This window comes from Tamandua tetradactyla, chromosome 11 (genome assembly GCF_023851605.1).
Source record: "Tamandua tetradactyla isolate mTamTet1 chromosome 11, mTamTet1.pri, whole genome shotgun sequence".
Lineage (NCBI taxonomy): Eukaryota > Metazoa > Chordata > Mammalia > Pilosa > Myrmecophagidae > Tamandua > Tamandua tetradactyla.
The window spans coordinates 41,353,047-41,376,796 of NC_135337.1; the positions used below are offsets into that span (position 1 = coordinate 41,353,047).

The following is a 23,750-nucleotide window of genomic DNA, read 5'->3' on the forward strand; positions in this document are numbered from 1 at the left end:
CTGGAGGAAATATTCAGGTTTCTAGAAGGAAAGCGTTCTGGGTTGACGACTCGCATCTATTTTCAAACACCATCACCTGAGACAGGTGATGAAATACTCTGCAAGTTTTAACATGGTGGAGATGGAATAATTCAAAAGGGTCTTGCCCTAATAGACTGAGATGCTACATAGCCAGTGAGTCTTTACAGACCCTTACCATGTTGTTCTCCAAGACACAGGCATAGAGAACCATGTAAGCCCCCCCACTTATACACATATGTTCTCACACACACATACATGCTGCCAATTTCTTAACTGCATCTTTAAAAAAAGTCTTTCAGTTTCAGTGTTTTGTAATAGGGCTAATATTTTGAAAATACTAATCTATGTATTTTCTTGCCCCTTAAATGGTGCTCCCTTGAAGATGTCCACCTCCAAGGCTATGCATGATCCATATGCCCCTTTGTAAACATGTAGGTTGGGGATGTACCATACATAAAATCATCAAAGCTCTGATGAAGGGGATGTCCTGGTTATAGAGGAAGAGGAAATAGAATGAATGTATCTTCTGTTCTGCAGGATGGTGGAAGGCGAGGAGACGGAGGTAGGGAAACATAGAGTAAGGCATGTTTTGAGCTCCAACCTACAGAAAAAAGTTGGGGAATAAATGGAGGTCACAGACCTCACTGTAGCCTCCAGTTGGCTAGTGAGACCAATTTGGGAGTCAGTCCTCAAAGGGAGATGGCCTGGTTCCCAAGGAACATCATTGATTACAGCTGCTCACTTCAATGGTGAACACTAGGAGCATTTCCAGTCAGGGAATACTCAAAGACTGGACCAGTCAGCTTGCCATGGACACCTGCTAGGTAATAGCACAAGACTAAGGGCCTCTTCATCCCCAAATCATGAGGACTGCAACTTGCCCCTACACCCAAGCATCATTTGGTGAAAGAAGAGGAAGAAAGAAGAAATAATATCATTGAGAAGCAAACTTTGAATTGATTGAAACATCATCCAGAAGAGGCCATGCAACCCAGAGGAGACTGAGACATCATTAAAGCCTGTTACTCTACACCCTCCACCCCCATCAACTATTCAGCAAGGAGAGAGTTTATGAGAGAGATTTTATCAATTGTAGAAAAGAAAGAAGCTCCATTTTCTTTGCCCATCTGGTGTTTCAATTGTGACCCTACCAACGGAAGTAATACCTGCAGCAGAGTTTTGGAATTCCCTCTAGGACAGATGCTGATTTCTGGATCTGTCATTCTCTGGGCCCAGAAAAAGCATCACCAAGTACAACTTATCAATGCAACATTCTGCCTCTTTAACTTTGACAGCCTCCCGAGTTTGGTTGGTGCTTGTTCAGAAAATGAAAAATGCCTTTCGGCCCACGCTTTCCTGTTCAGATAAAGATCCTAATTGTGCCATTACAAGCCGGTACATAACTCTGTGTCAGGTTTCTCATAATATTATATCTGCAAATGGGATCTTGGAGGTATTGTTTTCCCTTTCACCTGATTTTTCATTGAAAAATGGTAAAGAAGGATGAATGAGTTCAATTCAGCCTGAGCCTTTGACTTTGTATATTTTAGGAGAAACAGAAAAGGAGAAAACAGCGCAGTGTTCAAACACACTAAAGAGATGGACCAAAACATCTGGAAAATTCACTTTGAGATTGAAAGCATATGATACACGTTATAAACAACAAAGCTCCATGTTCATGTCTTTTACTGCTTCTTGACTGCAGTGAAAAAGATGAGGTGCCAGCAATCTATAGGTGCTTACTTGGTCTTTGTTAATACCTGGCATTATTTGCCAAGATATCGAAAAACCTCAAGCAGTGAGAAAATAAGATGTTAAATATCTAATACACTCCTTACACATTTAAGAGAGTTAGGAAAAAACAATCAAAGCCTCTAGAATAATTGGATTAGGAGTTAGCAGATTTCACCCAAATCTCACTCTTATTGTGGTTTTCCTTTTTGTCCTGACAGGATATTTACTAGAGTTAATAAAAAGCCTTTGTATTTATTAGCATATTTATCCCAAGGAGTTCCAAGGCTCCACAGACATTCTTTTATTATTTCTCACAACATCTCTATAAAGTTTTTGGCAAATGGATAGGTATTATCTTTGTTAAGCCTGGTGCAGGAAAAAAAAATAACTGTTTCTAAATGTAATTTATAAAAAAAACTTCTTAGACTGAAATCTAAATCGTAGTTAAGAAATTCTGTCCTGGGAAGGGTTTTCTCCCCTTCCCCCTTTAATTTAAAGTATGAGACTGTCATTTCTGTCATTAGTTACTGCAGGAACTTTTTTCTCTTCAGACCAAGGTCAAAAGTCTCCCGCTGTTAGTCTATCCATGAAAATGCTTAAACATACACAGCTGCATATCATGCATATTTATGCTGCACAGGTATTAGAGTAAACATAAGAGGGATGAATTATTAAGGGCAAAGTAAGACTGATGAAATGCTGTTAGTTTGGATATTTGACTGATTTCTATTTTTATAAGCTGACATGAAGCAGTTGAAGGTAAAGGAAACAAACTTCGCTTTGCTGCTGAGCTAACTCCTAAAGATTGATAAGTCCTATGGGCTGAGAATGGAAACACACGCACACACAATACAAATGCTTATATATTAATGAAGTATTTCAGGAAATGCACAAAGCTTCTACTTTGTGTTTATCAGGGTCCCTAGACCCAGTGGACCATAAGAGGTAGAGATCCCATGACTCTCAATCCCCCTGTAGATCGTTAGCTGTCTTGGACTTTCTATTATTCAAGAAACCCTCTGAGTTAGTATCTGCTTCCAAGACTATATTATACTCATGGTCAGAACCACTATCTGGAATGAAGGTCCCTTTCTAGATCTTGTGCTCTGGTGCAGATGATGAAATAAATATCATTGCAACCACCCAGGTGGCTTCTTAGAGGCCACTCTCCTCCTATGTTGAGTAGCCCCAGTTGTTTGGCGCTTAAGGGTTGTCATGCTTTATAAAGACTGAAGTCAACTCTTTATTAAAAGAGACTAAGATTCTGGTAAATGAGCCCCAGTAGGCTTCATAGGAAAATGTATCCAGTCTTCCATTTGTCTGCTAACGCTGTTCTGTCTTCTTTGGCTGGGACTCCTCTCTGATTGCTCGGGAATCAGAGCATCAGAGTTGGCAGAAACATTGCTGAGTGTTCCAGGGTGTTATAATTGGTGCAAAGGAGTGGCAAAGTAGAGGCAGGATGAGAGATGCTTTTTCCTCTACCTTTCTGAAAGAGTTCTGTGAACTAGATGCTGAAATGAAATTATGGGCCCTGAAGATGACAGGATTTGAAAGGGTGGATGAGAAAGAGTTAGTGAGGGGTCTGGAATTTATCTGGAGATCTGAATTTTATATTCAGGAAGAGAAAGCAAGATTCTAATTTCCAAAGCTGCTGGAGTCCTGTTTGTGATGCTATCCTCTTGACTATTTCTCTGTCTATGATTGAAGAAGTCATATGCTGTCAAAAAGAAAAAAAAAAAACTCATCAGAAACAAAACCATGCCACTGAAAGTCTTGATGTGGAGAAGACTGCACAATTTTGCATAAAAGAATAAAAATCTTTTTTTTTTTTAAATGGCTGTGGTTGTTTTTGTTGTCAGAGGGAGCAAAGAGGTCTTTCCATTATGCTCCTTAGGAAAATGGCAAGAACAACCAGCAACTTATTGCCTGATGTGATTTGACTCGAAGTTGTTTTTCTCACTGACAGCCTAAAGGCATCCAAAGTGGGAGAACTAGGCACCCACCAAATAACCACGTTTCACAAAGTTACATTTAAATAGAATATTGTCACATTGTTCAGGTTGTTGCTTATCATTTAAAAAATAATTATTTCTTCCCTATTGCTTATAATAACCACTTTAAAGCACAAAAGTGAAATCTATTTTCTCACCTCAATTTTCTTTCCTCCATCAGGTCTGCACACACCGTGGGGTGTCTGGTGACTGCTGGGTGGCTGGCATTGATCTTCTCTCTCCCTGGGGAAAAAGAAGTGGTTTTGAAATTTTTCTTCTGGGGGGAAAAAAAATCACACCTTTTAGAAGATAAGCAGGATTTTTGTCCTTTCTTCTGATGTGGGTTATTTTGAGTCATTCAACAGCCTTGGGCTGGCTTAACAGTCATGTATATATCCATACTAATATTTTTCATGCCTCTCATGTGCTGGGCATCGTGCAAGGTATTTACCATGATGCAGAAACTATAGCAGATGCTGCCTTACCTTCAGGGTGCTTTAGATCTAGCAGTTTCCATTAAATTGGGGAGAAAATTATATCTGCCTTTTATCGGCTAGCTAGTTGTTCTCATTTCCATATAAAGTGGAATATTTCCACCTTAGAAGATAGATGATGATAAGAAGCCAAATTACATTTGAATTCAGAATTCTTGGCAATCATTTACTACTTAAATTGCTCAGGTCTTCCATCATATAAGTTTCTAGAGGAATTAGAAAATTCTGAAAGGAAACAAAATCAAAGCATGCTTAGGTTTCAGAAGTTATGTGGAAGATCAGGAATTACTATAATTAATATGACAGTACACTGGCCATCTGATTAGTGAAGAGTGTTTCAATGATTTTATTATTTATGCTTCCTTAGACCTGGAGAGGAAAGCTGTGTCTTAGATCTTGAAGACAGTGTCTTAGATCTTGACGGGCAGTGCCATCTTACAGCTGGATTGTAGAGCGGCATCTGAGACCTGGACAGGACCTTGATGGTGTCTAAGCATTGAGGAAAGGTTAAGTTCTAAGAACTATTACATATCCCAGGGTCTGGCCAACTCAATACCCTTCAAGGCCCTTTGTCAAGTCAGGACCCAGCAGGGCACTTTGGTCTCTGTGGCAGTCTTAGCTTCCCATGTGTGAATTTTGGTGAGCACGAATTGACTCACTTTTGTTTTTAACTGAATGAGAATTTTCTCCTGGACTCTGAACCAAAGACCAGAGAAGGTTCTGCTGCCAAGAGAATGAAGGGCAAAAGAAGAGCAATACTTTTTTGACCTCTCACTATAAAACTGCTCACCTCTGTTTTACTGCTTTTTCAACACTGCATCAAAGTAGGAAACTTTCAAAGTTTCAGTGAAGCAGGACACTGCTTTTCCAGGGATCAGGCAGCCTTAATGAACATTGGGTTCTAGTTTGGAATGTTTTGCTTTGCATTTGAACCAAAAAAAAGTATAGGCGACAGAAAGAAATGTAGAGCAGTTGATCATCTCCCTAATGGCAACAAGATCAATTATTTTACAATGAGAAAAAAAAGAACTGCATTACAGATTTACAAAATCTTCATTATCTATGGACTTTGAATATGAACCATCATCAGCCTAATATCCAAGGCAGAGATCTGACAGTTCCAACTTTGAATTCAGGGACCAGTTGATAAATTAAAAATCATTTTAAAATTTAATATTAAAATTGATAATTGCTCTGTGGGAAATGGATTTTTCTGAACTTACACCCTTTTCCTGCAGTGCTGAGCAAATGCAAAGCGATAAACTGTCCATTTGTCATAATGATAGATAGACAAATCCTACTTTTACCCTTGTTCCACAGTCCTCATACATTTCAATTAAGGGGAGTAAGTGCTACCATTTGTAACAAGTATCCATATTGTCTTACAAACTTCTATGGGGCTTATAAAATTCCCTTTAGGAATAGCATAAAAGATCTCCCCAGCTACCCCATACAACTATTGGGGTGTATTGTTTATCTTTTTCAAGGACCACGGCAGGGGACTAGAGAGAAAAGTTAGTTATTATTAGTATCTTAGACATGTGACGTAGAAAATAGTGTCTGAGAATAACTACAATTCTTCTTAATTGAAGGAACAACTAACTCATGTTAGTCCTACTGAATTCTCCTCTGCCTGGTTAATGCTGGCTTATACTTTATGTTTTAGCATAACTGGCACTTAAAGCCAATTGTGATTGAATTATGCTTTGTTATTCCTCACTTACTCCCTCTGTTGTATGACTTTGCAGAGAACTATAGTAGGTGGGGTATATTGTCCACTCCATGGACAATGGGTTTGGTCATGTGACTGGGTTTAAGCTGTTGGAATATTAGGGGATGTGGCATGAAGGGAGACCTTGCATATGCTTGTGTGGTTGGGTTTGGCCACTTGGACTTCTCTTCTAATCATGAGAAGGGCAAGTCTAAGACAGGTGCTGCTTCTTCATCCTGGGCCCCAAATTGGGAGCAGAGAGCAGAGATTTACTTGCCCTGATTTTGTAGCTAATCCCTGGAAACCTACAATCTAAAGCACAACTGCTGCAGATAACTCACAGATTTGTGAATGAGAATAAAAAGTGCCTATTCTTGTAAGCCACTAAGTTTTGGAGTAGTTTGTCATGCAGCAGTGATTGCAGCAATGGCTGATGAATATATCATTCCATAAGGAAAATTTTCTATGACCTCAGGACTGTGACTCACTCTTGTACACTTTGTATTTCTTACTAGCATTTATCACAGTTGTAAATAATTTATGTCTTGTTCACCATTCTTTCTCCAGTGCATGGTACATAGTAGGCTCTCAATAAGTATGTGTTGAATGAAAAAATGAAGGACTTCCCAGGTCTACTTTCTTTCTGTTTCAGATCATGCCTGTAGGCTGCAGTTGTCAGCTATTTAGATCATTTGGGTGATTCAAGTGCTAGCTAGCATTGTAGCCATTTTAGATGTGATTACTGTGTGGTTTTGTGGTTTAATCCAGTTCTATGACCATATAAATCAGTCTTAGTCAGCCATCTTGAAAGTGTACCTTTGCTTACAACTGTGTCTGTCATGATGTATTTGGAGTCCTGAACAGAAGATAGCGTGGATTAATAAGTGCTGTGAGAACAATGTATTTGGAGAACACAAAGTCTGGAAACCGAACTCAGACTGATAATGAGGTCCTTAGGGAACAGGGAGATGTAGACTAGCCCAGAAGACTTGCCGAGGAAGAAATGCTTGAGTCATTTTAGAGATGCTGATGTATTTTTGAAGCTGATAGTAATAAGGGCATTTGTGTTACATACTCTACATGTGTTCCATTTGACAAATTCCCATTCCCATTTTACAAATGTGGAAACTGAGATTCAGAGACATTAGGTAACTTGTCTGAGTTCACAGAGCTAGTAAGTAGTAGAGATGGGGCTAATACCCAGGGCTGTTATGTGCTAAGGCATTTGGTATTCTCAACCAAATAATGCCAAAATAGAACTATTGAGTCTTGGACCCTGGACACAAGCTGCTGTCTCCTAGATCCCTGGCTTTATTTCCCTGCTTTGGATCATTATCGCTTCTCCTCCTCCCTCTCTTTCCCCGAAGCAAATAGCTATAGTTGGGGGTGGGGAGAGAGATACCCTTGCTCTGTGCCATATAGAGAAGAAAATATGCAGGAAAGGTGCTGCTAATTAGCTGGTCTCAGCCCTTCAGTGGGCTAGCATGGTTTCTTTATTTTTAAGGCTTCAAGGCAGGGGCCAGGCTGGGCAAAGAACAATGAGTAAGTCATGGAGGTGATGCTTTTAATGATACATTCGCTAATGAAATGGCGCTCCATGGGTTCACTTATTAATGACTTAGCTCAAACAGCCATGTGTCCTACTGTCAGCTTGCCATTGATGACCCAGTGTGACCTCAGAATTGTCAGCTCCACCTGAAAAAGAGCAAATGTAGCAGAAAATACAGAAGCAGCAGTATAATTTGGAGTGGGAAGATTAGCAACAACCGGGAAAGCTCTTGCATCTCTGTATTTCCAGTTTGCTGTGAAATTATGTCAGAAGTGTAGCTATTTGAAGAACAGGCTAACCTTGCAATATTTGGGTTTGCATGTGATTTGTAAACAATAGGATGACTTAATTGAATGTTTCTGGAGAGTGGATGATAGTGTGAACACTGTAGAAATGACCAGCACAATTCCTTTCTCAACTAATTATATGGTATGGAGCTTACTATGTTTTCCAGAGCATTGGGTTTTTTAACTTTTTGTTCAGAAAATTATTTATGGGGGAAATACTTCTGTCCAGACTTGCTTGCTGACTGGGGGATCATGAATGATATATGGATGTGAAAGTTTATGATACTTTCCATTTACATAATTTCATTTATTCGGATAACTCAATGCCCTTTACATCAATTATAGAAGTAAACCTTTTAATAGTCCCCTGTCAAACCTGAAGTGTGTATTTACTCTTCATTTTATAGGTGGGCAGACAGAGCCATGATAATTTCAACTGTCTTTCCTGGGAATGAACCAGATCTCACACTCATGCTTTGCATCTATGGTTAAAATCTACTCCTTTATTGGGGACACTAATAAATGAAATTTCCCCTTTTTTTTTCTTCACCTCTTTACATTCTCATTAGCAATTAATATTCTTATGCATTTGGAACTTTCTTTGTGAAAAGCTAAACAAGCACATAATTTTTTGTTTCTGAGCTCTGATATAAAACTAGAGATTTTTCCAAGGTGCAGGAAATTCCTAGGAATCCTCAAGCATGAAATCTAATCGTTTTCATTCTCACTAGTGAACAGTCATATTTGTTAGTGATGAAATTATGGAAAGGGTAATGTATCTGAATCTTACTCAGTGACTCGGGCCAGGAGCGCATTCCAGATGATGGACGCGGGGTTGCGGTGTGTTGGAGTTGATTCCTTTTCCATGTCGCCCTCTCAGAGCCTTTTTCACAACGTCCCACTTCCTCACATCCTCCCATATAACCCCACCGGCTTCTCACTTTGTATCCTTATGACTTCTCCGTAATCAGCTCGTTCAACACCAGCTTCTGCACCCTTCTTGCCTTTGGCTATCTAGTCACGAAGCCAAGCAGTAATGAAAATGGGTTTCATTAAACAGGAATCCTACTTATTTTCTCAAACCACTATGCTAATAATCTCCCTTCTCAATATAAAGGCTTAAACACATACCAATATAACTAGTTTTTTTTTTTTTCAGCTATTTTTTTTTCTAAAGAAGATTATTTCCTGGGGATAAAAATATCCCTCTTCAAAATTCAGGACTTTGTTATTAGGAATGAAGATCTAAAGTATATGGAACTCTTTTGTGCTCCGAAGCGGCTGGAACTTGAAACTCCCACCTTTTAGTCATCCTGTTTTGAAAATGACCACAAAAGAGATAAGAAGAGTTAAAACATTTCCTTGCTAAGCTATGAATTTTGCAGGGCCTTATGAATAAATCAAGATGAGTATGGAGACTACAGATATAGTTTATAGGCATATGAATATGTATATTGGAAATATAATTTTTTTCCTGAAACAACTGAAGCACCTACGAGGACATACATAGTATAATCTTGAAGGAATAGCAAGTCCATAGAAACTGTGGTAGGCGTTGTGTTTTTCATGAAGCAAGTTGTCCGCACAGTAGTGTGTCATCCTTCTCTCTTGGCAGTCGCTACTGCAGACCCTGTCTTGATTGGGGTTGAGGCCCTTCAGCCTGTGTACCCTCTCTCTAATGTCTGTAGCTTCTAGTTGCGTATCTAACTCCATATTTACCTAGAGGACTGTTTTGAAATCATCCTTCTTGGTAGTTATCTTCACATTCTGCATCGCAGCTTCAATCTCCCTGTTTGTTTTTCTCCCCCTGTCATGAAGTTTGTGATCATCAGGAAGAAGTCAATTTTGACTCTTTTCACTCTGCAGAGCTTTTAGAGCTCTTTGCAAATACAAGGAGCATGACCCTGGAAATTTCTTTTCCCCAGTAAAGGAAAAGTCTCCACTTGTCAATCAGTCATCGTGAGCAAAAAATTTCACAAAGGAACTGGGAGCAGCCCCCAGTCGAAATCCATCAAGGTGGAGGGAGGCCTGGGGGAGAGGGGGGTCAAGTTACCAAATGATTGTGATCAGCTTTAAAGTCTAGCTTCAGGGTTATTACTTACATCGCCTTTCATGCTGCTCAAAGACAGCGTAGATGCGCAAAAGGATGAAAGAACACTAAACCCTTTGTCATTGGACAAGTTTGAGAGGCAAGGCATTCTGATTAATGGATTTTCTGGTTAATTGAATGTTAACCTCTTTATGGAGGGAACTTGCCCTGGCAGGGGTTTGGCCGAAGAGCAGAGAGATGAATGCCTCTTTTCAGATATACGCAATCTACACAAACTCACCAGACAACTTTGTATCCTTTCTCTGGTTCTTATATTTGCTTTTATTTTATAACCAGTTGTTCATATGTTTCTTTCACCCAGGATTTTATGACAACTTCAGAGTAGAAGTGTTGTTTCTTTCTCTCTGTAAAACCAGTGAAATAGTTCACATTGTAGATATTTATTAATTATTGGCTGAATTGAACTGAATTGATTTTTCTTTTGATTTACCAATTTACTAACCACAAATACCTAGTATATATGCCCATGCTTTAAGTGCAAGAAAAGAGGACTGAAGAAAACCTGAAGTTAGTATGCATGTTGATTACTTTTTCAAAACTGAAAAGGAAAACTTCCCGTTGAAACATCACATATTCACAATATAGTGCCTGAAGACCTGAGAGGATATATACACATGCACAAACACACACACATATATACATTTATATATATACATATATAATACATAATGTCAGAAATACATTCTATTAGAAATGTGAACAATGAAGCCACTTGAAAATGCTAGAAATATGATTTAAAGAGATTAAAAGTGATTCAATAACAAATATTTATTTAACAACTCCTACCTGTATGATGCTGTGTTAGGTTCTCTGAAGGTATGGAAATTAGGACATCAGATATTGAGTCTACTCTGTATCAGGCACAATAATTGCATAGAATATATCAGTGAACAAAACCAGTAAATATCCCTACCCTCTATGCTCTTGAAGCAAGAGGAAGAGACTGATAATAAACAATTAACATAAGAAGTAAATTATGCTTTGGATAGAAGGGGATAAATACCATAGACAAAGAAAAACCAGAGCAGAGTGAGAGTAGCTGGGGAGCAAGTTAAATAGTATGATCAGAGCAGGCTTCTTTGAGAAGGTAATATTTAAAGCAACCTTTAAAAGGGGCCAAGTAGATCTCTCGGATCTTCCTATATATTCCAGTAGAGGGAATAGTCAGTACAAATACACTGAGGGTAAGATTGAGGGACATCAAGAAGGCCAGCGTGGCTGGAGCAGAGTGATCAAGGAAGAAAACAGTAGGGGATGGGGCCTTTGCTGAAACTTTGATGAAATTTTGCAGAGTCACATGACAAAAGTCTTATAAACCACTGCAAGTGAAAACTCTGAGTAAAACAGGGATCCGTGGCATGATTTTTAGCAAAGAATTGATACAATTTGATGTAAGATTTAGAAGATTCACTCTAGCAGCTATGTTGACAGAAGACGGTAGAGGTGCAAGAGGAGGAGAAGCAAGGAAACCAGTTAGGAGGGTTAGGCATGGCATCTTATCTAACATGGGTCTGCTAGGAATTAGGTGCTAAGTAAATATATGTTGAATGGATTTGTGTATAATTTCACACATCATAGAAAGTGACTAAAGTCCCCCCTGGAAATGTTAGGAAATAGTGCTGTGCACGTGTAGAAGAGCGTGTAACGTAGGTTTGTAATGGAGGAAATATTGCAATAGGACTTGAAGGACTGGTAGTGATAGTGGTGATGGTAACAGTCATAGTGAAAATAATAACTCCTATGATTTATTATGGATTTACCACATTCCAGGCTGTGTCCTAATGCTTTACATGTATCAATTGCAAAGACCAGAGAAAGGGAATGCCAGCACAAGCCACAAGGAAACAAAGTTTAGAGTTTGAAGAGGAGGATGGCAAGTTATTTTACTTTGTTGAAAAGCTGATGCAGAATATGTAATGGAAAATAAAGTTGGAAACGCAAGTTGAGGTTAGATGGTGGAAGACCTTAAATTATATATCATGGAAGTGAGTTGGATATTATTCAGGTTTTGACGTTTGTTTGTTTATTCAGCAGAGGAGTGATAAGACTTAAAGTTGAGACTGGAGAAGATTAATATAACTCTTAGATTACCTCTGGATCATTTAGCTAGAGGATAAAGCTAGATGAGCAGTGGTTTCTAAGGTCAAAATTACAGTTTTATCATTTGGAGGCACCAGAGTGGAAAACGGAAAAATGACACACTCTAACATTTGTAGGAGCCTGTGCCGTTTATAAAGGCCTCACATGTGCATCAGCCCACTTCATCATCACAGCAACCTTGCTAGGTGGCATTGCTATCACAGTTTACAAATTGAGATGATTTATGCAAAAGTCATCAGTGCACAGTCTGATCTGTAGTAGGTACTCAAGAAATGTTAGCGGAAGTGCAAAACTAAGGAAACCACAGGCTTAGACAGCCTAAGCATATGGCCCAAGGTTGTATGGCTGAAAATAAATGATAGAGCCAAGACTTAAAGACAGTTAGTCTGAGTGTGAATCTAATTTTTTTGCTCAGATCGTAACTCTTTCCCTGTCGCCAACCAGAGAGTTTCAGAAGTTCTTGGAAAATGACAGATGAGGAAATCAAGCATCATACCTAGTCAGCTAATCTAATACAAACTCCCAATACGTGAATACTACTTGGAATTAGTATAAAATGGTACTTTATTTTAAGGATTTCTGACCTATGCGTCTACATCTTTGTATTATATATCCATTTCCTGCTATACATATTATATGCATATATCATGCATGTGTATATGAATATATGGTGTGTGAAAGATAGACAGACAGATATGGATATGGCTATGCCAACAGATCTTTTAGATATATGGTATTTGTCCATTAAACATTTCCTGGGAAAAACTAAGGCCCAGACTCAAAGATATTAGGCATGGGTCAGTATGATGTACTAGTGGACATGGCATGGGTTCTCGATCCCTAAAACTTTGGTTTGAATCCTGAATCCCTTGCCTTTTTTCAAGTGTGGGACCATAGGCTAGTTACTTACCTTTAAGTTCTTCATCTATGCATTGGGAACAAAAGGACATTCTTTGCAGGTTTGGGTGAAGATAAAATATAATCTGCATGAACATGTTTGAAAACAGTCTGCCCCATTGGAGGAGCTCAGTCAATGTTAATTGCTTTTGCAGCTACTTCCCAGTACTACGATCCTTCAGTTAGAGGCAGACATGAGCTCAGATGATCAGCTAGAACTTGTGTGCCATGATGACTATACATAACAAAAGGCTGTTTGTTGGAGTGTTTTGGGTAGTAGTTTAAATAGGATATTTCTGTAATAAGTGGATATGCAGGTAGTTCATGATTATATAGAAAAACCATCAGATAAGGATTTAATTTTTTTTTTTTTTGCTATGTCCAAACTGTCAGGGTGAAGAAAAGTTGGTAAATATAAACCCATACATTTTATTCCACTGCAGTAGGCAGCCACTAAAACGTCCCTCAATGATCTCCACTTCCTGGGATTCCCGCCTCTGTGTAATCCCCTCTCCTTGAGTGTGAACTGCACCTAGGGATTCACTTTTAATGAACAGAATATGGCAAAAGTGATGGGATGTCATGAGATTTGTGGTTTCCATTTTTAGCATTCTCTGGCACAGTCTGTTCTGTCCTTGTCTCTGATTCTCTCACTTTCACTTTCTCATCACCAGCTGCCATGTTGTGAAGACACTTAACAGTCTGTGGGGAGACCTACAGGATGAGAGGCCACATGGGCGAGCTGAGCTTAGAAGTGGATCTGCTAAGGTCTGCCAACCCCTGGGTGAGCGAGTCTGGAAGCAGATTCTGTAATCCCAGTTGAACCTTGACGTGCCTGTAGCTGGTCCCTGCCAATGGCTTGACTGCACCTTCCCGAGAGACCGTGAGCCAGAGGCACCCAGCTAGCTATGCTGCACCTGGATTTCTGACCCACAAAAACTGTGATAATAAATGTTTGTTTGGAGTAATTGCTTCATAGCAATAGAAAACTGATCCTACCAACTTGGACCAACTATGTGTTTATCTAAGCACAGAAACATTCACTCTTTATTCAACTTGGGTATGTCAAGAATATGATGGCAATCTAACTTTTATTTCTTTACTGGGGTCCTTACACGCATGTAGTGCATATATCATTTGAAAAAAGCAGAAATCTAAAAGAGAGGCGACTTTATATTGATTTTTTAAACTTAGTAAAATCATTGGGTAAACTGCTGCTAGACTTAATCAAATAAAATATAACCAAAAATATCTTATTTTTACCGACTAGTAAAGAAATCAGGTACAGCATTGCTGAAAACCACTTGAAAACCACACAACTAAATCAAAATACAATTTAGAATAAAGGCTCACAATGAGAGCTATATACAAAAACTCTGGCTGTCTAAAGCATGTTAGAAGAAAGCATATGAATGGGGATCTCAGGAAATGAAAAAGTTGTATATCTGAAAACAAATGTGTTTAGTTTTTATTCTAATAGATAAGACTGCAAATAGATTCATCATCCACTTTTTAAAAGAGAGGGTACAACATATGTAACAGCATTGATTAGTTAGATTATAAGGAAGATGCTTTATGTCTTTCTCTATTTCATATCTATTTTACATTATCTGTTTCATTGTTCAGTTGTGAAATGGCTCAGGTTTCATGTTTGTGCCTGATTTTACTGATGGAGAACAGAGGTGTACTATCTTCTTGGGAATACAGACAGACTATATCATCTTCCATCTATCCACCTTCTGTATTTATCAAAATGTCAGCCCTCTGATAATCTCTACTCTCCACAGGACAATCATGAGCCTGGCAGGAAGGCAAAAAGTCCTCAGCAGGTGCTGAAATAACTGACATAGCACACATGCACTAAAACCTAGGCTCTGAAATGGGAAAACTTGACTTTTTAAGGGAATCTCAGAATTCCTCTGCAGAATCTATGACCACTTATTTTAAACAGAATGATGAAAAGTTTGACTTCTTGGCTGTTGTTTGGTTGATTCACAGACCTGAGCAGACAAAATTAGGAGGAGGACACACTGACAATAGCCAGTATGATCTGACAGCAAGGAGCAATGAAGGAGAAAAATTAAAAGGCAACCACAGAACCAGAGAGAGCAGTTTGGGGGTACTTTTAAGGTGGTGATAAACACTGAGACCTGTTTCAAGTGCTGTACAATAATTAACATTCATAATTATCACCCCTGAATCATTATAATGTCAAAATAAAGTTAGCATGTTTAAGGAGACAAACTAATTGCAGCTGCCATATTTTGAACATTTTCTTCGTAGCAAGAATTGTGCTAGGTGCTTTATGTACACTGTCTCTAATTCCCTCAACCCTTAAGGTTTTGGAGGTGACAAAAATAAGTCTTTGAGAGTTTAAGTCACTTCCTTAGGTCAGACAGAGGCGAATAAATGTATAAGCCAGGTTTAAAACTCATAATTCTCTGTTTCAAAACCTTCCACGTTGTCTACCATTCCACACTATCTGAAAGATTTTTTTTTATTCAAAATCACTAAAGGTTAAAAAATATTTATTGCTTTAGTGCTGGAGAATACAATTCTGGAAAGTGAATACTGTTCTATCTGTCACTTTCCTAACATACCATCTGTGATGGTTTGGAGCTATGTACCCCATTAAAAAAATGCTCTGAAACTTAATTCATTCCTGTGGGTGTGAGTCCCTTGTAAGTACACCCTTTCGATAAGGCTATTTCAGTTAAGGTATGGGTCTGAATCCTATTGTTGAAGTTCTTTATAAGAAGAATGAAATTCAAACATGAGAGAGAGAGAATGTCACAGGAAGCAAGAAGCTGAAATTCAGTGGAACCCTAAAGAGAAGGGAGAGACCAGAAGAGGCTGTCATGTGTATTGTCATGTGCTGAGGAGCCAAGGACAAGGATCACCAGCAGCCAGCTCTAGAACACCAGCCTTTGGGAAGAAAGCACTGCCTGAATGATACCTTGATAAAGACTTTTCCTAGCCTCAATACTGAGTGAATAAATTCCCATTGTTTAAGCCAGACGGTTGTATGGTATTAGCTTGAGCAGCCCAAGAAAGTGAAACACCACCTAAATGAAGAGTTAACTTTGTATACTTTTTGGAAGGGGAGGAGTATATTTTTGCTAAACATCAACAGGATTAAAAAAAAATTACAATTGTACAACAGAAGAACAGGTTGCTTTGTAGGGAGTAAGTTTCCCATAATGGAGAATATTAAAGCTGTCACTGTTTAATATTTTGCAGGATGTTGGGTAGGTTATTTCTATACAGAAAGGGATATGGATCACTAAGGCCCTGCCTCATTTCTAAGAATCCATGTCTCTCAAATCCTAATTAATCCTAATATGCAGTATTTCTAACAACGCATAAATCGTGAAGAAAGATTTTCCATTAGATGAACTGTCATTCCTCGCAGCACAAAAATAGTGAGATCAGCCTTCTTGGCTGTTGCATTTAGCTAAGCAATTTTTTGAGTCCTTAATTCTTTGGTGTCACATGGATGCCCACATGCTCAATGCTTAATTTCTGAATCTTCATCATCCCCCAATACTTCTGTGCTTAATATTTATTAAAACTTTTTTTTTCAGTGAGACAAACCTCATCTACCATCTGAAATTTAATTTTCATGACATTTTGTAGATAGTAGTTATGAACTAATAATATATAGTGGCTATTTGAAATCATCATCCCTAATGTTATACTAGGAAATTAATTTTTTCTTGTGAATTTTAATGTTTTTCTTGTTCTAGTCAAAGAATGGTAGGGTGTCCAGCTAGCAATAAGTTTGGCCAGTCATTTTAAATTGCTATTCAAAATGAACTGAGCAGTACTTCACATTAACATTTCTAGTAAATTCCCCATGATGTAACATATGGATTAAAAGTAACTACTCTAGGGTGGTGTGATGATGGCTTAGTGGCAGAATTCTCACCTGCCATGCCGGAGACCCAGGTTTGATTCCCAGTGTCTACCCATGCAAAAAAATAAAAATAAAAAATATAATAACTACTCTAGTTAAAAAACACACACGAAAAAGAATATGTATTCAAACATTTTATATATTATTCAAACTGGGTGAAATAAACCTAAATCAGCCTACATAAGTAAAGATAAATGCCTATAAGAAAAGTTTCATTGTTTAATAGATGTGGCCATTCATTCGAGGGCTGGCTTGTCAATTAGGCTCAATAGGTACAATATGTAAGGTCTGCAATACTTTTAGAGTTACATTGGAAATCAGAAACTAAAATAAGAGAACTTTTAGGTCAAAGAAAATGTTTTAAAATATAATACTAATATATTCATCTTTATACCAAATATATCATAAAATAGAATTCTGTCTTTTTTTGATGAAGGAAGTAGCCAACAAAGGCAAAAGGGCTAGGGTTCACACAGGACATAATGTGATCTTGATTCATTCATTCATTCTATGAAGATTTACTGAGCTCACTGCTATTTGTTCAGAACTGTGCTAGAGTTGATATACGTGTGAGATGGGAAGAAGGGATAGGATGGACAAAATGAATATAACCCAGCTCTTGCCCTCAAAGAATATATGATCTAATGAGTAGAGAAAGTATATTAACCAATAATTACCATATGATGTGGTAAGTACTATTATAGAGCATGGACAAGGCACAAGGGAAGTACTGAGAAAGCAGTGATTTCTCACAGGACCTAAAATAGTGATTCAGCATATCAGGAAGCCCTTAAATAGTTAATAATCTCATTAATCAGTTTCTTCATCATCATGAAATGATTTGCCTAGATTATGGAGATTTAAAATCTAATGTAAGATAGAAAAAAAAAATTGCACCAGTCTTAGTTTGGGTTCCCAAGAAGCAAAACCTGAGACATAAATCCAGTGCCCTTAATTTATTGAGAGTATGCTCTTTAGAAAAATCCTATGACTGGGTGAGAGAAGCAAGACAGGAAAAGGAAAGAGCCAAGTCTAGCTTTGGCCAGATCCACTGGGTAGGAGAATGATTGGAGCAAAAATTGTACTACAGAGATACCCAGCTGTGAGCAAGTGGATCAGCCTTCTGAGTTCTCTTGCTCAAGGCCAATCATTGTCTGTGGACTGCCCTAGGGGGTGGGGAGTATAATTTCCTTTGTAAGGGGGCTCTTGTCTATGAAGAGCAATACTCTGGAAAAGAGAGAAGTTGTGAATCATTAGTAGACAACAGTCACTGCAGTTTAGGATGATTGTACCAACTTGGTAAAGGAGACCTGGACAGAGAACCAACTGTACGTACTACCACTTCCTCTGGGGGATAAAAAAACAATCAGCCAACCAACCAACTAACCAACCAACCAGAACAGATGCTAGGACCAGAGAATTGTTCTTTGGTCAATACAGCCTCTTCTGCCATAAATTTTCTCAAGTTATTTCCACAAATTATTTCCTAACTCAGCATCTGCAATTGCTCCCTGTTCTAATTAAAACAGATATTTTCTGGAGTAATGCAAATGTTCTAAAAATGATCGTGGTGATGAATGATCTTGTGAAACATTCATTGTATACGTTGGATAGATTGGATGGTGTGTGAAGATATCTCAATAAAAATACATTAAAAAATCAGATTTAATATACAAACAAATTATTCATTTCTTCTAATGGCCTGGCTTTGTTCCAGAGAAATACAATCACTGCTGAGAAAAAAATGTCACAGATCATCAGATATGAACTCAATTCCAAGATTTTGAAGAATAAATGCTGCACTTTCCTACTTTGCTTCCATATAGCCACAATGACTGAGAGAAGTGCCAAGCCCTGAAATGAATCCTTTCCCTCTCCCTAAAATTAAAAGAAATAATCAAATACCTTGCCCTACAGATAACACGGAAAGAAGGAAACTAAACTAAGCCCTATATAGATTTTTCTTAACGATCTCATCTGGCATACAAATATTTTTTGGGTGCCTCGGGTTAAGACACAACTCACATAGCAATGTAGGTTCTGGCATGAGTGACAGGTCTCAAGGACACTCCCTCTCTGGGCCTAAAAGTAATTTTGTTAGTTCTAATCTTAGTTTGAGCCCAACAAGTAGAATTCCATCAGGTCTGTGTTATTTCAAATGGCCTCTGTTTTCGTTCCCATCACTCCCTTAAAAAGAGGTCCATATGCTATTCAAACCTCACACACCTCTGTTTACCCCAGTAAATATGCACTGCTTCCCATGGAGAGCGTGGCACTGTAACTGAAATTGGGCTTAGTAACCAAAGGAGGCCTTGCGCTTTCAAAAGCTTTGCCCACTGATGCCAGGCAGCAGGGAAAACACCTGGATCCATCACATAGTTTGTTTCTCTATAGCTAATCTTTACCTGCTGCTCCTGGGTTCATTTTTTATTTTCTATATTTTGTTTCCCTCTCTCAGTGTGAGATTTAGAATGATTCAGTATTGCATTGGAAAGGCATGGTGGCACGTTCTTACAGATATATTTGAGCACCATGAGGCTTAGCTTGGATACTGGTCCCTACATTATTTCCATTATTAGCCCCGATCAGATTTGATGCCAGGGAGCCTCTGTGGCTTGGCACAGGATGCTATGAACATAAATTCAGAGAAAATAATTAGTGATAATAATTTCTGAGAAAACTGGGGTCAAAACTTTCATAATGTCTACTCTTCTCTTGAATTTATATCTAATTACGTTATACTTAAAATATGACAAACTCTTAATGCATTTGGCAGAGAAAGAAAAACCAATTAACAAACAGGCACTCAGCAGTGTTTCTTTGAGAAGCCATTTTATCATGCAACCTTTATAATTAAAATTCCTCAACCCTCAGATTGTGTTTGAACTCAGGAGAAGTTAAATAAGCAGTCAAAAGCACACTACTCTTGCAAACCTTCTCTAGCTTTCACTCCACTTGGCACATTTTTTGAAAATTGAAAAAATAATAATCAAAGGACCATTTAAAGTGGGTAGATTTTCCCATGACCTATTACTGAAAAAAAAAGTGCTTTAACTAGAAGGTCATGGAGGAGAAACTGGGAAACTGGAAGAATAGAAGCACCTAAAAAGGTGCTTGGGAAGGAGAATTATATTGGTAGAAAGGCAATATTGACTTAGGTTGTGGTCTCTTTGAAGTGAGTTGCGACATCCAAATGGAGACTTCGTTAGGAACTAAGAGGAACTGATGAGAAATTAGACATAAGATGAAAAACTGGGGAATCATTTCCATTTTTCCTACCAATCAGTCTCTCCTAAGTACCCTCAGATTGCTTTGTCCCCATTCACTGTATTTATGAGAAAGAGTGTACTGGACATTGTGAAGATGCACAAGGGACACCAGTGAAGGCAGGCCCATCTGTGGACCAGAACACAAAAACCTTGCCAGTCCATCCCTAAGGGGGAGGGATCAGCAGCCGAGTGACTTGGCAATCCCCATTCTATATGCTAATCGTTTTAACGGGTCTGTCCTGATGAAAATTCAGGAGCTAAAACTTGGTCTATATTCATTCCCATTCAACTGATAAGGGGTGGCCAGTGAAACACTTTAAACCCCAGGAGATTACGGGTTTTGGCTTCCCTGCCCATATAACTAAAGGAGGCCACTATTTCTAATAATTTCTTCTCCTGGAGGTCAGAAAAAGGGATTGGAGAAACCAGTAAACTGGACCTAATTCTGAGCCACAAGGGGAAATTGTTTGATGAAATGGATGTGATCGAAACCTGGGGGGAAAAGTGTTCATGCCATGCCATCTGAAAGCAATAACCAAGATGTGTCCCCTAGACCTCAGAAACCTGGCACTGTAAAAGAAGAGGAGAACAGAGAGGTTTGATATTACAGCAGAATTCTGAAAAGGAAGAACGTTCAAGAAAATTAGAAAACATTTGAGGATTGGATTCTGACTACGTGGTTTCAAGCGATCCCAGAATAGGAAATGAAGACACAATGTACATAAGGATAAATCCCAGACCAGGAAATTTCAGACAAGCACATATTTTAAATGGATATGTACAAACTTTTTTTTTTATTATTAATTAACGAAAAAAAAGAAATTAACCCAACATTTAGAAATCATACCATTCTACATATGCAATCAGTAATTCTTAACATCATCACATTAGATGCATGATTATCATTTCTTAGTACATTTGCATCGGTTTAGAAGAACTAGCAACACAACAGAAAAAGATATAGAATGTTAATATAGAGAAAAAAATAAAAGTAATAATAATAGTAACAACAACAACAACAAAAACCTATAGCTCAGATGCAGCTTCATTCAATAAAGAGGTATAATTTCTCCAAGAAATAAACTTCTATTATCAGGATATTAAGATATAATTAATTAGAATGAGTCTTCCAAATTATTCATTCTCTCTCTGCTATTTCACCCGGGGAAGACTGAGGCTCAGAGCTGCTGATTGGATAAGGTCACATGATTTCTTGATAACATAGTGTGGCTGGAGCTAGTTTTTCCAATTCTTGGTCCAGTCCTTTCTCTGCCCCATCAGTGGTTCCTAAACTATGACCTATGGATTCTGTGTGATCCAACGCTTTTCCGGGGATAAGGGACATTGAACGGGTAGCATGTTTATTACAAGCACCCACCACTACTACAAGCCCCACTTTCAACCAAGGAATTCACTCTACTTTCTATTTTATAAATATGGTGATGATGTATGTTTTACTTTTAAAAATGAATTCTGCTAAAATGCTTGAAAATCACACCACCCCATATCATTTCATTGGTTATACTTCTAAACATAACTCTAAGAAGACTGAACCATATTGCATGTATATTACCTAAAATGATCAAGATGGAGTCTTAAATAAATTTATATTAAAAAATTAAACACAGAGGCTACTCTGAAAGATCTAGGGCATACAAAGAGCAAGAGAGGGAGTTCAGATCTGTAAGAATCCCTAGAAAGTCTAGAGCTAGGAATCGATTCAAGTTTCTAAAGATGGCAGTTAAAAAGTATTTTTAAAATTATATTTAGAAGAATATGATCAAGGACCACAGCTTTGTGAATCTCTTTTATGTGGTTCTGATGAATGGAGTTAATTCTCTCTGGTTTTCTACCACATATACAATTATCTAATTATGATCTTAAAATTAAAAATATTTTTAAAATATATTACCTGCAGTTTACCCTAAACCCAATGGATTATAACCTGGCAGTCATTACTTAAACACTTTTTTTTTCAACTTTTTTTAATGGTACGATATAAAATATATACAAAGCAAAGAAAGAGAAAAACAATAGTTTTCAAAGCACTCTTTAATAAGTAGTTATAGGACAACCCTGAGTTTATCATGAGCTACCATACCATCATGTCAGATTTTTCCTTCTAGCTGCTCTAGAATATTGGAGGTTAGAAGGAATAAATAATTTTTTAATCATCACTGTCAACTCCTTTTCTTTTTTATGAAAAATAACATATATACAAAAAAAGCAATACATTTCAAAGCACAGCACAATGTTAGTTGTACAAGAGATTTTGGAGTTTGGTATGGGTTACAACTCCACAGTTTTAGGTTTTTATTTCTAGCTGCTCTAAGATACTAGAGACTAAAAGAACTATCAATTTAATGATTCAGCAATCATATTCATTTGTTAGACCCTACTTCTCTGTATAACTCTACTATCACCTTCAATCTTTCTGTCCCACTCTTTAGGGGTATTTGGGCTATGCCCATTCTAACTTTTTCATGTTGGAAGGGGCTGTTGATAATATGGGGTAGGGAGATAGAACTAACTAATGTTTTGGAGAGGCTGAGCTCTCTAGGTTTCAGGACTTATCCAGTCCAGAGACCCATCTGGAGATTGAAGGTTTCTGGAAGTTACCCTAGTTGATGAAAACTTTGTAGAATCTTATATATTGCTCTAGGTGTTCTTTAGGATTGGCAGGAATGGTTTTGCTTGAGGTTTGACGAGGTATGATAGGTAACAATGTCTAAGTGAAGCTTGTGTAAGAGTGACCTCCAGAGTAGCCACTTGACTGTATTTGAACTCTCTCAGTCACTGATACTTTTTAGTTACACTTCTTTTCCCCCATTTGGTCAGGATGGAATTGTTGATTTCATGGTGCCAGGGCTGTATTCATCCCTGGGAGTCATCTCCCATGTCACCAGGGAGACTTTCACCCCTGGATGTCATATCCCATGTAGGAGGGAGGTTAATGATTTCACTTGCAGAGTTGGGTTTAGAAAGAGTGGGGCCACATCTGAGCAACAAAAGAGGTCCCCCAGAAGTAACTCTTAGGCATACCTATAGGTAGGCTAAGCTTCTCTGCTACATAAGCTCCACAAGATCAAGGGCTTGGTCTATTGATTTGGGTGTCCCTAATGTCTGACACAGTATCAGGAGATTCCTTGATGGTGAAATTTAATAGTTCCATATTTTTTCTCCTATCCCTCAAGGTATTTTGCCATTATTTTTTGACTATCTGCTTAATATTTTCAGGGATGTATCCAGGCATTACCTTAAGCTATTCAGGATTAAGGGCCCTCATTCTTATTCTGGGCTCCTTGTGTTTCAATTGTTCAAATGAGCTACAAAGACAGGTTGAGTTAAATTATGTGCTACAGAAAATTTAGGTTCCAGACAAAACAAACCTTTTTTTCCTTTGGTCTCAAAGACTACGTGTAGTTCTAAAATATGTACAATGTCTTCCTTACCACTGTGTTCTGAATTACCTTAATCCCGACCTGAGCAGGTTATCTCTAAATACCATTACCTAAACACTTTCGAAAAATAGGTTTCAATTTTCAATATCCATGGCCAACCTTTTGGCTAAAAAATTTATAAAGTTTTGCACATCTACTCACATTCCTATTTCTCTCTGCACTCTTCTGCTTTTCCCCAGACCTTCATCTTGTGTGCTTAGCTAACAGAGT

General features: G+C 38.1%; 1 protein-coding gene across 3 annotated transcripts in view; it reads right to left on the bottom strand.

Annotated features, from left to right (window-relative positions):
• Positions 1–2,990: 2,990 nt before the first annotated feature.
• The window catches only part of LOC143649489 (uncharacterized), an 81,278-nt gene continuing 60,518 nt past the window's right edge, over positions 2,991–23,750 (bottom strand). For all 3 annotated transcript variants that reach the window (XM_077119491.1, XM_077119490.1, XM_077119492.1), the window contains 4 exons: positions 10,118–10,241; positions 8,578–8,801; positions 3,905–3,989; positions 2,991–3,472 (listed from right to left, as the gene is read on the bottom strand). In XM_077119491.1, the coding sequence (XP_076975606.1) occupies positions 3,326–3,472; positions 3,905–3,989; positions 8,578–8,654 (309 nt within the window). In that variant the 5' untranslated portion in view covers positions 8,655–8,801; positions 10,118–10,241 and the 3' untranslated portion in view covers positions 2,991–3,325. The remainder of the gene's footprint in view (positions 3,473–3,904; positions 3,990–8,577; positions 8,802–10,117; positions 10,242–23,750) is intronic.